The 15,010-nt window shown below is 32.1% G+C and overlaps 1 protein-coding gene across 5 annotated transcripts in view; it reads right to left on the bottom strand.

Moving 5' to 3' along the window:
• Window positions 1-15,010, bottom strand: part of LOC136784284 (dystrophin-like) — a 384,172-nt gene that overhangs the window by 216,601 nt on the left and 152,561 nt on the right. For all 5 annotated transcript variants that reach the window (XM_066744866.1, XM_066744864.1, XM_066744863.1 and 2 more), the window contains exon 4: window positions 13,519-13,655. In XM_066744866.1, coding sequence (XP_066600963.1) covers window positions 13,519-13,655 — 137 coding nt within the window. The remainder of the gene's footprint in view (window positions 1-13,518; window positions 13,656-15,010) is intronic.

Here is a 15,010-nt window from a genome sequence, read left to right as displayed (position 1 = left end):
AATTTAAAGCAAGGTAGATTTATTATCAAAGAATGCAAGAAAAATGTATGGTTACTTAGAGCCTAATCCATATTGTTTATTTGCAGATATGAGCAATGAATCTTGGAATGTAAAATATTTTTTGAAATTGACAGAAGCTTTTGTTAGGCTGTTTGAGGATTACAGCCTAGTTCGTTTTTATCGATTAAATATCAAAGAGGAGGAATGTATAGCAGATATTAAACTTACAACAGTCGACATTATACAATATGGAGGAGATGCAGATGTTAAAACACAACACTTTGATGAATCTAATTAAAATGAGTGATAGTGCAAATTATTATAAAATTAATGTAACATTTTAAACAGTTTAATTATGCATTTTTTGATATTATTCAGACAAACTTGGAGACTAAAGCTAAATTATATAAAGAGCAAACTTAAAATTAATTGAAGCTCTCATGGTAAATTATGTAAATTTATTTTTACATAAACTTATCTTGCATGACAAAAAAGTGTTCAATTTATTTACCTAATTAATCTTTTTCACAGTAATAGATTAAATGCTAAAATTGCATTGAGCTATACTATAGTTCAGTATGAAATTCTTATAACAACATTTTTTAACCTTATTGGGCTTCAGGAGAATTACAACGAATAGATTAACAATGAGTACAAATCACTGTTATAGCAAAATTGAATATTAAAGCTTAATGAGAATTAGTAGACAATTTTTTAAATGTACCTAAAATGGCCACTCATGAAAATCTGATAAAAATACATATTTTTCTTAACTATAATCCCCATGGAGGTACAAAGTACCTGGAGAGAGCATAAGTTTACGGGGTTGCCTGGTAAAAGGTGAGAGGAAAGAAGAATGGCTACCATTTTAGTACCTGTAGAAATGTAGCTATATATATTATTATATGTATGTCATATTGTTAATCTAGAATATCGTGAACCAAGATAAATTAATAATAAGGAGTGAATGTAGATGATTGGTGAATGGCGGGAAATAGGAATATTTACCAAATGCAGACTGATGTAACCTGTCCATTGAACTCATTAGAATGTAGTGTAATCTATAATGGGCTATTACCGTTATTATATAAACCTATTAAGGTATTTAAAGTATAATACTTTAAATAAATTAAAAAGAAAAAAACAATAATTTATATAAAAATACGTTATGGAAAATATTGCACATTCAAATTAGCACAAGAAGTTTATAAAAGTTTGATTGAATTTAATAATTGCATATAGAATAAATAAAAAGATATTAATGAAATTGCTCTCTCCAGGTACTTTATACTGCCATGTTATTTGCACATCAACACAGTAACAATAAAGTAAAAGTGTTAGACTGTAGTATATACACATACTAATTCCATACTGCATATTATGAAAAATATCCGTCAAAAATAAAGAAATTTATCATTAGAAAGTGTTGATGGCATGAATGCATCATATATCATCTAGACTCTACCAGAACTATATCCATTACCTTAATGTTACTGTATTGTTATAATCAAGAGACACGGTAGTGTCTCGACGGCAAGTACATAAAAGTAGAAAAAGTCATTCCTATACCGCCGTCGAGGCACTACTCTCTTATACAGTTAGTTGAGGCGTCCCAATTTTCAAACCGATTTTTCTCCGTGAATAATCCATTGCCATTATTTAAGTAAAGCTTTTTTTAAAATGGTTTTGAAAAAGCTTTCATTTGCGCCTAAGAACATCAAAATCGGTTCACGCAATCCAGAGATCTCATACTCTGTTAGCTATATATACAGGGTGTAACGAAACGACCGCCTTTTCTCGTAACTGGAGGTTCGGGGTGACAAACTGAGTGCACGTGTAAAATTTCGTTTGAATCGTTCAAGAGGTTTAAAAGTTATTTCTATTTATAAAATAACCCTTTTTCAGTCCTTTTCGAACGACTTTAACTGCATAATGGAAAGTGGAGAAAGTGAAAAACAATTGATGAGCACCCAGCTAGAATGTAAAAATTATCGATCGCGTGCGGTAAAACTTTTGCTATTTATTTCTTTAATCTGGCTGTTAGATTAATTTTAAAAATAACAAAATCCTTTACATTACAATTCCAATTCAATTCAGTACAAGCATCATTGACTGATGTGATGGAAAGAGCGAGTTGACGCAATGTAAAGGAAAGTATCAAAAGCAAAGATTCGCGCGAGCGCAATGATAACTTAATAGACAATGCATGAGGGCATTCTCTTTCTACTAACGAAGCTAAAGGGAATGATTCAAAATCAATACATTGATGAAGGAGAAAACTAAACTCACCCATTAAATGCTCTGCAAGTTCCTTTAAATCGGAGTTTTTGAAAAAGCTTCAAAACGGCTCCTCGATGATTTCCAGAAAGCACACTATCACTGATTTTGCATTTAAACACTTGTGAATTTAAACAAATTAGGTATTAACCTACGTTTCTTCAAAACACTGGTGAATTTGACACTTTTGAACTGTTTGAAGTAGGGTGATTAAGAGTGGTCGAAACGAATTATTGATTATTATATCTCTCTGTGTCTCTCTTTTCAGCCTACTTCAAACAGTTCAAAAAGTGAAAAATTAACCGGTGTTTTGAAGAAACGTAGGTTAACACCTAATTTGTTTAAATTCGCGAGTTCTTAAATGCAAAATCAATGAAAGTGTGCATTCTGGAAATCATCGAGGAGCCAGTTTGAAGCTTTTTCAAAAACTTCGGTGTAAAGGAACTTGGAGAACAATAATGGGTAAGTTTAATTTTTTCTATCATCAATGAATTGATTTTAAATAATTCTTTTTACCTTCGTTTGTAGAAAGAAAATGCCTTGATGTGTTTCCTATTAAATTATCAGTGCTGTCGCGTGACATCTTACCTTTTGATACTTTCCTTTTCATTCTATCTTCTCCCTCTTTCCATCAATTCAGTCAATGATACTTGTATTGAATTAATTTGGAATTGTAATGAAAAGGATTTTGCTATTTTTAAAATTAATCTAATAGCCAAATTAATGAAATAAATAGCAAATGTATTATCGCGCGCGATCGATAATTTTTACATTCTAGTGGGGTGTTCGTCAATTGTTTTTTCACTTTCTCCACTTTATTATGCACAGTTAAAGTCGTTCGAAAAGGACCGAAAAAGGGTGAGTTTTAAATTGAAATAACTTTTAAACCCCTTGAACGATTCGAACAAAATTTTACACGTGCATTTGGATGGTCACCCCGAACCTCCAGTTACGAGAAAAGGCGGTCGTTTCGTTACACCCTGTATATCGAAAATAAAATTTTCCTTCATCTTCTTCTTCTCCAGCCAGAATGTATGTATGTCTCGGGCTGAAGTTGGTCGCTAAGAAAAATGACGTCATTTTCACAACGCTTCCAACATAATATACTCAACGATCAAACTATATGGTTGTGAACTGTCAATTCGGCGACTATATTGAACTGTGTTAATTGTAATGTGAGGTTATTTTTATTTAATGCAGTGAGGTTATTCATCGTGTTGCGATATTGCATCTGTTAATTTCTACAATCACAAATAATTCAATTAACAGTGACTGAAGGATTCGCGAATTAGATAAGTATAACAATATATTTTACAATACAGGATGTAGTATACTTTGTGGTACATTGTGGTATTTCTTTTTCAGGTTAAATTACGACAGAACATTTTCATATTCATTGATGAGGATAGAGCTGACTGGATTAAATAAGATTAATATTTACAACTCTGTGCCAATGAGAAGCATACTTTCAACATTAATGTGCATCGGTCATTATCAGGAGGATATTAATAGAAAGAAATTGTTAAGGTATTTAATAATCATATGCTAAACTTTCAGGTATTGAAATCATTAATCAAATGCATGTTTTGCTTTTGGTTTTCTTTAAAGTGATATTGATTGTAACTATGCGATAGGTTATATCATATATATACGAACAAATTTTTCAGATTAAATTATGGCAATGCTTATTTGAAAGTAATGAAACATTCCAAAGAATATTCATTTACGTAAAATACAAGTTGACCAGTATTTGGATTTGAACAAATTATACGATAGTAGATGTTTACAAAAGATGCGAAGACACCCAAATAGTACAGAAGTTAGGTCAACAAGCAATAAAGAAAATGGAGATGGAGCAAAATCAAATAGTGGTAAGTAACTGAGATGTTTCATGTTCCTTCAAATATTTATTTTATTTGAAGATTAAGATTGTTAAATGATGAATTTGATTTCAGGCTTACTCATAGTGTTATCATTTAGTATTTTACAGTCACTGTGCAAGTGTATTATAGCAAATAGTAATACTTATGCTTTGACTTAAATACATTTGGTACAATTGAACTAAACATCCAAGGAGGAAGGTTCGCACATATAATGACTGATGGAGTTGAATAAAAAATTGGACTATTCACTCCTGCATTTTCTGAGACTTGAAACAGGACAAGATGAAAGCTTTGAAAGATTGGCAAAGTAAGAAATGGCCAATATTCACAAGAAAGTCATCCTTTGCTCAGCCATGAGTTAAGGATGGGATTCATTGGATGAAATTATATAAAGTTGTGTTAATAACTGCTGATTATTTTCCTCCATTACCCCTATGCAAGTATTCTAGGCCAGAGGCAGTATACTGGTCATTGGTATGGATAAAAAAATGCACGTTTATTCTCAATGGGAAAAATCTCAGACAAAAATTAATTGTTTCGACTCCGTTTTGCAGCACCAGTTATCCGACCAGTTTGAAAAGTGTTTAGAAATTTGTGAAATGTACATATGAGGACTCTGGTACAGGAAATGTTATAAGGACCACTCATCAATGTAATTTCCATGCGACCTTTGTCAAGAGTTAGCAGCATAAACGGATCAATGAATAGTGCTGAAACGAAACGGAGTATGCAAAACGACAATGCCAACTTCGACTATATGCTTGATTCTAGCTTATTCGAAGCTTTACGAATAGCTTGTCCAGTTTTGCCCCTGTATCACCCCAAGCAGCTGATGGAGTTACTGAAGTTTCGCAAAGTCAGATGTTGGTAAAAAGTCAAATGTTGATTAACAAATGGAATGATTCATGTTTCTTTAAAATATTATTTTCTTTGAAGAATTGAGATTTTTAAATGATGAATTTGATTTTAGGTTTACTCAGATGTTATCATTTAGTATTTTACAGTCACTGTGCAAGTGTATTATAGCAAATAGTAATACTTGTGCTTTGACTTAAATACCTTTGGTACAAACGAATTAAAAATCCAAGGAGGAAGGTTCGCACACATACTGACTATTGGAGTTGAATCAACAATTGGGCTTTTCACTCCTGCATTCTGGTACTAGATACAGGCAAAGATGCAAGCATTGAAAGATTGGCAAAGTAGGAATAAGCCAATATTCAGAAAAACGTCATCCATTGCTCAGCCATAATTTAAGGATGAGACTCATTGGATGAAATTCTGTAAAATTGAGTTAATAACTGTTGATTGTTTTCCTCTGTTACCTATGCTAGTATTCTAGGCCAAAAGCAGTATACTGGTCACTGGTATGGATGAAAAAATGCACGTTTATTCTCAATTGAAACTCAGTCCAAAAATTAATGGTTTTCACTCCATTTTGCAGCTCCAGAAATCCGACCAGTTTCAACAGTCTATAGAAATTGGCGAAACGAACATTTGAGGACTCTGGCACAGGAAATGTTATAAGGACGACTCGCCAATGTATCTCCTATATCACCTTTGTCAAGAATTAGCAGCATAAATGTGATAGTAATTGGTGCTAAAAAGAAACGTGGTATGCAAAACGACATTGTCAGCTTTGAATATATGCTTGATTGTAGCTTATTTAAAGCTTTGCGAATTGCTTGTCCAGTCTTGACCCAATATCAACTCAAGTAGTTGATGAAACTAATGAAGTCTAGCAAGGTCAGATGGTGGTAAAAGTCAAATGTTGATAAACAGAAAATGTAAATTAATTAAAACATACATTTTACTTAATTATTTTTATATGTTGAAAGTATGTTTATTGATTATGAAAAATTTAATCATACTTTTATTATAGTGAAACTGAAAACATTAAACAAGTAGCCGGGGCATTAATTATGAAGTTCATTTATGCAGAATGCATTACAAATATCAATAAATTCAATGTGTTGACTGTGATATTTTTTCAATGTTAATATATATTATTTTATTAGTTAAGCGCTGCTGTTTCAAAAAATGAGAAGTGTGGAAATTTTTTTTAAATTCTGTAGAAAAATTAAAAGAATTATTTAATTTTTTAAATATTATACTCTTACAAAACGTTATGAAATCCCACAAAAAACAGACTTCGCCTGTAAAAAAAGGCGGCTAGTACATAAACCATTTAGCATAAATAATATAGTAAAATTATCCAATTAAAAAAAGTAGTGAAAACCAAATATTAGGCAAATGTATTTTTTCACCTTAGGAAAAGTTAAATTTTTGAAAAAAAAAAAGGAACAACAAAGCTACTTGCCGTGCCCGTAATGTCCATGCACAGTGGGAAATTGAATCGTGTGTGAGATTCAGCTATAGCGTAGTATAGCAAATGTCATGTTAAAATACGGAGTGAAGTTAGCCGATCCACATACGAATCTATTTTTCACTGTGCATGGATATTACGGGCCCGGCAAGTAACTTTTTTGTTCCTTTTTTTTTCGAAAATTTAACTTTTGCTAAGGTGAAAAAATATACTTGCCTAATATTTGGATTTCACTACTTTTTTTAATTAGATAATTTTACTATATTATTTATGCTAGATGGTTTATGTACTTGCCGCCTTTTTTTACAGGCGAAGTCTGTTTTTTGTGGGATTTCATAACGTTTTGTAAGAGTATAATATTTAAAAAATTAAATTATTCTTTTAATTTCTACAGATTTTAAAGAAAATTTCCACCCTTCTCATTTTTTGAAACAGCAGCGCTTAACTAATAAAAATATTTATATTTATATTGAAAAAATATCGCAGTCAACACATTGATTTTATTGATATTTGTAATGTATTTTGTATAAATGAACTTTATGATTAATCCTCAGGCTAGTTTTTTAATGTTTTCAGTTTCACCATAATAAAAGTATGATTAAATTTTTCATAATCAATAAACATACTTTCAACATATAAAAATAATGAAATAAAATGTATATATTTTAATTAATTTACATTTTCTGTTTATAAACATTTGACTTGTTACCTACATCTAACTTTGCTAAACTTCAGTAACTCCCTCAGCTGCTTCAGGTGATACAGGGGCAAGACTGGAAAAGCAATTCGTAAAGCTTCAAATAAGATACAATGAAGCATATAATCGAAGTTGGCATTGTCGTTTTGCATACGCCGTTTCTTTTTAGCACCAATCATTGTCACCTTTATGCTGCTAACACTTGACAAAGGTGACATGGGAGATACATTGGCAAGTCGTCCTTATAACATTTCCTGTGTCAAAGTCCTCAAATTTTCGTTTCGTAAATTTCTATACACTTGAAACTGGTCTGATTTTTGGTGCTGCAAAATGCAGTCGAAACAACTAATTTTTAGACTGAGTTTTTTTCCATTGAGAATAAACGTGCATTTTTTCATCCATACCAATGACCAGTATACTGCCTCTCGTCTTGAATACTTGCATAGGTAATGGAGAAAAACAATCAGCAGCTATTAACTGCATTTTATATCATTTCATCCAATAAATCTCATACTTAATTTGTGGCTGAGCAATGGACGACGTTTTTCTGAAAATTGGCTTATTCTTACTTTGCCAATCTTTCAATACTTTTTATATTTGCCTGTTTCAAGTCTCAGAATACAGGAGCGAAAAGCATAATCTTTGATCCAACTCCAATAGTCAGTATGTGTGCGAAAAATCCTCATTGGATTTTTAATTGAATTGTACCAAAAGTATTACTGTTTGCTATAATACACTTGCACAGTGACTGTAAAATACTAAATGATAACACTATGAGTAAGCCTGAAATCAAATTCATCATTTAAGAATTATAATTCCTCAAAGAAAATAAATATTTGAAGGTACATGAAGCATCTTATTTGCTTACCGACATTTGACTTTCTACCACCATCTGACCTTGCTAGACTTCACTAGTTTCATCAACTGCTTGAGATGATACTGGGGCAAGGCTGGACAAGCAATTCGCAAAGCTTTGAATAAGCTACAATTAAGCATATAATCAAAACTGACATTGTCGTTTTGTATACCACGTTTCTTTTTAACACCAATCATTGTTAGATTTATGCTGCTAACTCTTGACAAAGGTGGCATGGGAGATACATTGGCGAGTCGTCCTTATAACATTTCCTGTGCCAGAGTCCTCAGATGTTCATTTCGCAAATTTCTACGCACTTTTGAAACTGGTCGGATTTCTGGTGCTACAAAATGGAGTGGAAACCATTAATTTTTGGACTTTGCTTCAATTGAGAATAAACGTTCATTTTTTCATCCATACCAATGACCAGTATACTACCTTTGGCGCAGAATACTAGTATAGGTAACAGAGGAAAACAATCAACAGTTATTAACTCAATTTTACAGAATTTCATCCAATGAGTCTCATCCTTAAATTATGGCTGTGCAATGGATGACGTTTTTCTGAATAATGGCTTATTCTTACTTTGCCAATCTTTCAATGCTTTCATCTTTGCCTGTTTCAAGTACCAGAATGCAGGAGTGAAAAGCACAATTGTTGATTCAACTCCAATAGCCAGTATGTATGCGAACCTTCCTCCTTCGATATTTAATTCAATTGTACCAAATGTATTTAAGTCAAAGCACAAGTATTACTATTTGCTATAATACACTTGCACAGTGACTGTAAAATAATAAATGATGACACTACGAGTAAACCTAAAATCAAATTCATCATTTAACAATCTCAATCTTCAAAGAAAATAAATTTTGGAAGAAACATGAAGCATCTCAGTTACTTACCAGTATTTGATGTTGCTCCATCTCCATTTTCTTTAGTGCTTGGTGACTTAACTTCCTTGAGACTAAAGATCTGTAATATTTGGGTGTCTTTGCGTATTTTGTAAACATCTATTATTGTATAATTAGCTTAAATCCAAACACTAGTCAACTGGTACTCTACGTAAATGAAGGTTCATCGGAATGCTTCATATTTTCCAAACAAGCATTACTATAATTTAGTCTGAAATATTTGTACGCATATATGATATTTGTTTCATTTACAATCTTCCTTTTTCTACATCTTCCAATAACAGGGTATTTCCAAGATTTGATACATTATTTGGCACTGGTTTGGCATCATACTGCAAACTATGAAATGGTGCTTTATATATAACTTTATTTTAATAAAACAAACTTTTTTTACAATGCACTTACTTTACTTAAAAACGTTTATGTTAATTGCTGTTGAGACAATACCATGTGTCTTGATTATGAGTGAACGTAACAACCTCATCCTTCTCTGTTTCATTTACAACCTTCCTTAATCTCCATTCTCCAATAACAGGGTATTTCCAAGAATTGTTACGTTATTTGTTTCATTTACAATCTTCGTTAATCTGCATTTTCCAATAACAGGGTATTTCCAAGAATTGTTACATTATTTGGCACTGGTTTGGCATCAAACTGCAAACTATGAAATGGTGCCTTATATATAACTTTGTTTTAATAAAACAAATTTTTTTTACAATGCACTTACTTTACTGAAAAACGTTTATGTTAATTGCTATTGAGACACTACCATGTGTGTTCCGGGTTTTATGTTATCCGTATTGGCGTGAGAATCCAGCCCTGAGTCGTTCGCTGATTTTCGGGCATTTCCGCGTGACGAGATCGCACGCCTTTTCCGCTCGAGTAGGATAATCGTTGAGGGGATCGATAGATTCATTGCGTTCTAAGGATCGAAGCAGAGCGGATCTACCGATTATTAATCTTGTGATAAAAAGTTTGGGCAACTAGTACTAGTTCACGGAAACGTTTATATACGTATGCTGTATGTGTGTGTCAAGCGGTGTGCTAAAGGAAGGAGGAAACAAATTTGTATAAGAACGTAGCCATTCCTCAAGAACAATCAAATACGTCGAAAAAGCCTATCCAAGTGGGATAGCCAGACCAGTAAGTAAGAATAATTTGTTGTAAAGGGTTTCCCACCACGTTCGTGGGTTTTTTTCCCTCGTGCAAGTTGGACGACAAGGGTTTTTGCCTACCTCGTTCGTAGGATTTTTTGCCCATCACAAATTAATCAATAAAAGAAACGAATTACAATAGATAATTATACGTTGTTTCATTAAAGTTCCTTCCCATCAACCTCACAAGGTATATCGACCATAGAAAAACCCAGAATCAGAAATTTGCTACAAACCCAACAGATTAGACAATTTAAGAAGAAACAATGTGTCTTGATTATGAGTTAACGTAACAACCTCATCCTTCTCTGTTGCATTTACAATCTTCCTCAATCTACATTCTTCAATAACAGGATATTTCCAAGAATTGTTAGAGCATTTGGCATTGGTAGGACTTCAAATCAGAGCTGCATACAAGGAATATTTTATATAACCTGCAATAAAAAAAATCCCACAAAGTACCACCGAACATTAAATTTTATACATATTTTTGAATACAATGTGACTTATCTGATAATCTTGCTGGCTCCTTCATGTTTCTCCCTTAAATTATCCGTAGTTTTGATTATATTACACTATTACACTATCATTACAGCCAACTCATTTTTATAAAAATATTAAGGTTATACCGGTAAACCTTACAATTCAATCGACATTCAATTGACAGCTAACAGTAGTCGCCATATTAGTTATCGATTATATCGATTATTTAGACGTCGCGTTTGTAAAAATTACGTCATTTTCTTTAGCGATTAACTTCAGCCCGAGACATACATTCTGGCTGGAGAAGAAGATGACGGAAAGAAATTAAATTCGTTATATATATAGCTAACAGATTATGAGATCTCTGGATTGCGTGAACCAATTTTGATGTTTATGGGCTCAAATAAAAGCTTGTTCCAAGCCATTTCAAGAAAAGCTTTACTGAAATCATGACAGTGTTTCATTTACGGAGAAAAATCTATTTAAAAATTGAGACAGCCAAACTTGCTGTATAAGATACAGTAGTGCCTCGACGGCGGTATAGACACGTCTATACCTACTTTTATGTACTTGCCGTCGAGACACTACCGTGTCTCTTGATGCGTGTCCCTTTTTGAATTTTTCCGGGGAGATATTACCCGTGAATTATATTAATGTTTCTTTAATGAAATCATTCCAGGGAGTAATTACCCATAGGGGAGGTTAATGAGCCAAGATTGAGTGTCACAGGACATCAAGTTCTCATCTCGATTAACTCATCTATTTGAGTAGCTTCTCCGGTTTCGAAGCTTGTGAGAACATTAGAGTATAGTATAGAGTTTTACCGTTAATGTCGTTATAAACGATATGGGTAGAGAGCCAGAATTATACGAATCGTCATTATAATTAGACCATATTATAATTAATATTCGAGCTTAAATCGTATAATATGTCTTATTTCATTTTGGTAAATTTATTAAAACCCGTCATTTTCTTTAGTATTTTCGCGTTCACGTTCTTTATGATTATCTTTTTGGTGTGCATGTTCTCTTTTATAATCCCTTGAACGATCTCTCCTAACCCTGCCACTAGTCATTTTCCAGCTAAAATCCGAGCTAGTTCAGCAATTGTGGATTTTGTTTTCTTAGGTTAGAACTTTGTCTAATACTGGTGTTATGTAGAACTGGTCTAAGTAGACGTGGCGTCCAACTATTCCGATTTTCGCGCATTAGTATTTAGTCGTCCCCAAAAACTTTTATAAACAGAATATTTTACTTTACATGGTAATTTCGCCGCGTAACAATACATGCCTTACTAAAACATATTGAACTTAAAAATATATAATAATTATTTAAAAGAGTAAAATATCGATGTTGTTGGCAAGTATTAATTTTAGCAAAAAATAGTATTACGCTCATTATAAACAAGTGATGCAGAATTCCTCTTAAAAAGATTTTCTCAAGCTTCAAATAACAAAAATGATTATTGAATAATATAGCTTCTAATTATTTATGCAAAAAAGGTTTTTAAAAATATTTAAATCTACATATTTGAATAAAAAATATTTTGAATATTATGTCCAAAGCCAAAATTTAGAACCAAAATGCGACTTGTGCCAGACTTATGCATTGACGAAATACATAGAATAGTTAAAGTATAAAGTAAAACGAATAACATTTTTATAGCATCGTTAAAGTGATTATAATTACAAAAGGCACGGATCACCCCCCCCCCCCCGGCAAGTACCCTTTTCGTTGAGAAATTAACTTTGGGAACAATATTCCAAATATTTTCTATCCAAAAATGTCAGTTAAAGTATTTTTAAACCTTTTTTTGTATAGATTACTATAAGTTGTTTATTCACTAATAAGTGTTATCATTTAAATTTTGAAAAAATCTTTTTTAAAAAAATCTTTTTTAAAAAAATCTGCATCACTTTTTTATAATCATTATGACACTATTTTTTACTCAAATTAAAATTACTTGACCATAACATTAAGTTCACATCCTTTTTTTAAGTCCGATATTTTTGTAAGTTGTATATGCTTTGAATGCACTTGTGTATTTGACGTTTTGTTTTAAAAGGCACAGTATGTGTTTTGTATAGGATTAGCTTTATATTAAAACCTTAAACCTATAAATCGGATGAATATTCGAGGAGTAATTATTTCCGCTACCTTGAACAACGTAGTCCTCAGAAAAAACTCGTTTAAAGTTTTCGTTTATTGATATTGTTCGAATTCTAATTTTTGTTTGCCTTCTTCTCTTACACGCTTACCTAAAACAAAACATATTGACCCCCTCTGACGAAACGATTTTTCTAGGATAGCATTTACTTAAAGAAGTTTCGAAACTCTTAAATGTACAATACGAAAAGCTTTGGAACTTAGCGAACTTTGCAGGCATGCACTGTTTTGCCCTAACTATTTAGTGCGCCACACTCCGCTTTCTCTCTCTCTCTTCTTTCCCTCGTAATTATTTTTCTAAATTGAATTAGCTATCACAACTTTCAAAAGGTATTCTCCGAATTTATAAGAACGTAATTAAACAATAAAAAAAAATCGATTTTTTTGTCTTATTTGACTATACTCCCCCCTCAATGATCTTTAATAAATCATTTCTTGACTGTTTCTTATAATTAACACATTGCCATCGGGCGATTTTTGCTCAAACTTATCCATTATGGTAAAAAATAGAACTAAAATAAATGCTTAAAAATTACCAGCAAAGTGCACAAACGACGTACGTATTTTTTTTAAAAGCGAGACATCTCGTTTCCCGATGTCAACGTAATTTTTTTAAAAACGAGAAATCTCGTTTCCCGATGTCTACCTAATTTTTTTAAAAACAAGAAATCTCGTTTCCCGATCGCAATGTGTTAATATACATTTAATTATTGATCTATGCTAATAGTTTATTTTTAATAGCATGAAAAGAATACAAAAAACTTACAGCATAATCGTTTCTGAACAGTGCGAAGCTTCATTGCTGTTCTGTAGGCGGAAAAGCGTACCTCGTTGAGGTCGGCCAGGGAGGACATTAATTCTATCATTTTCGGATGATCCCAATGTGTAGTTTCCAATTGATGACTGTAAATAGTAGGAAAGTATCGTTGAAATGAAAGCACAAAATCTGTTTGTATTTTCAAAGTTATTAGATTTTCAACCCGTTAAGGGGATGCATTGCGCGTCGAGAAAGTACTTCCAAATTATCTTCTAAAATTTTAAAAATTTGAATATATTCATAGGGACCAAATTGGCTCGTTTTGATCTGCTTAATTAACGTAAAGGCTTATTTTTTGGATTTAAAAAAAAATTTTAAATTGGATATTAATAATAATATTTTATTTCCCATCAATAATTTCGAAAAAGGGAGCCTTTACGACGCTGCACCAAACCTCAACGAGTGATTTAAGACCAATAAAAAGCAAATATTCCCATAAACGTAGAAGATTTTTTGGAAATACTATTGTAGCATGATAAGGAAAAATTTGCAAATTTGCCATTGTCGCGCTACAATAGTATTTCCAAAAAATCTTCTACATTTATAGGAATATTTGCTTCTTGTTGGTCTTAAATTACTCGTTGAAGTTTGGCGCAGCGTCGCACAGTGGGAAGAAAACGGTATTTTTGGACAAAAATCTGCCTACCAACCAAATCTCAACCGATTTAAGTATTTTTTTTTTAAATTGCACGCGAATATATCTAGTGTTTGGTATTACTGCAAAAAAATTAATAACTTTTACTATAGCTTGGAAATAGTTGCTTCAATCCTATAAAGATATAAAACGTGTCGAGTACATGGATACATTTTTTTTGTAAATTGAATCATTTATACTTTTTCATAATTCTATTAGTACATGAAAACATGTGCGCACATATGCATATACCAATAGAATTAAGAAAAATTATAAATGATTCAATTTACAAAAAAAAATGTATCCATGTACTGTACACGATTTATATCTTTATAGGATTGAAGCAACTATTTCCAGGCTATAGTAAAAGTTATTAATTTTTTTGCAGTAAGACCAAAAACTAGATATATTCGCGTGCAATTTAAAAAAAATACTTAAATCGGTTGAGATTTGGTTTGTAGGCAGATTTTTGTCCAAAAATATCGTTTTCTTCCCACTGTGCGTCGTAAAGGCTCCCTTTTTCGAAATTATTGATGGGAAATAAACTATTATTATTAATATCCGATTAAACAATTTTTTTTAATCTAAAAAATAAGCCTTTACGTTAGTTAAGCAGATCAATACGAGCCAATTTGGTCCCTATGAATATATTCAAATTTTTTAAATTGTAGAAGAGAATTTGGAAGTACTTTCTCGACGCGCAATGCATCCCCTTAACCTCCGAATGGATGCTTAGTCGGGCACTTTTTCAACCACATAATTCATAGCGCTGTTAATTTTTCATAAAGGTTGAAACTGAATTGTCTT

Source organism: Prorops nasuta, unplaced genomic scaffold, assembly GCF_024137725.1.
Source record: "Prorops nasuta isolate Cenicafe-Biocafe unplaced genomic scaffold, Cenicafe_Pnas_1.2 PNAS00051, whole genome shotgun sequence".
Lineage (NCBI taxonomy): Eukaryota > Metazoa > Arthropoda > Insecta > Hymenoptera > Bethylidae > Prorops > Prorops nasuta.
This window is presented reverse-complemented; position numbering and strand designations above follow the sequence as displayed.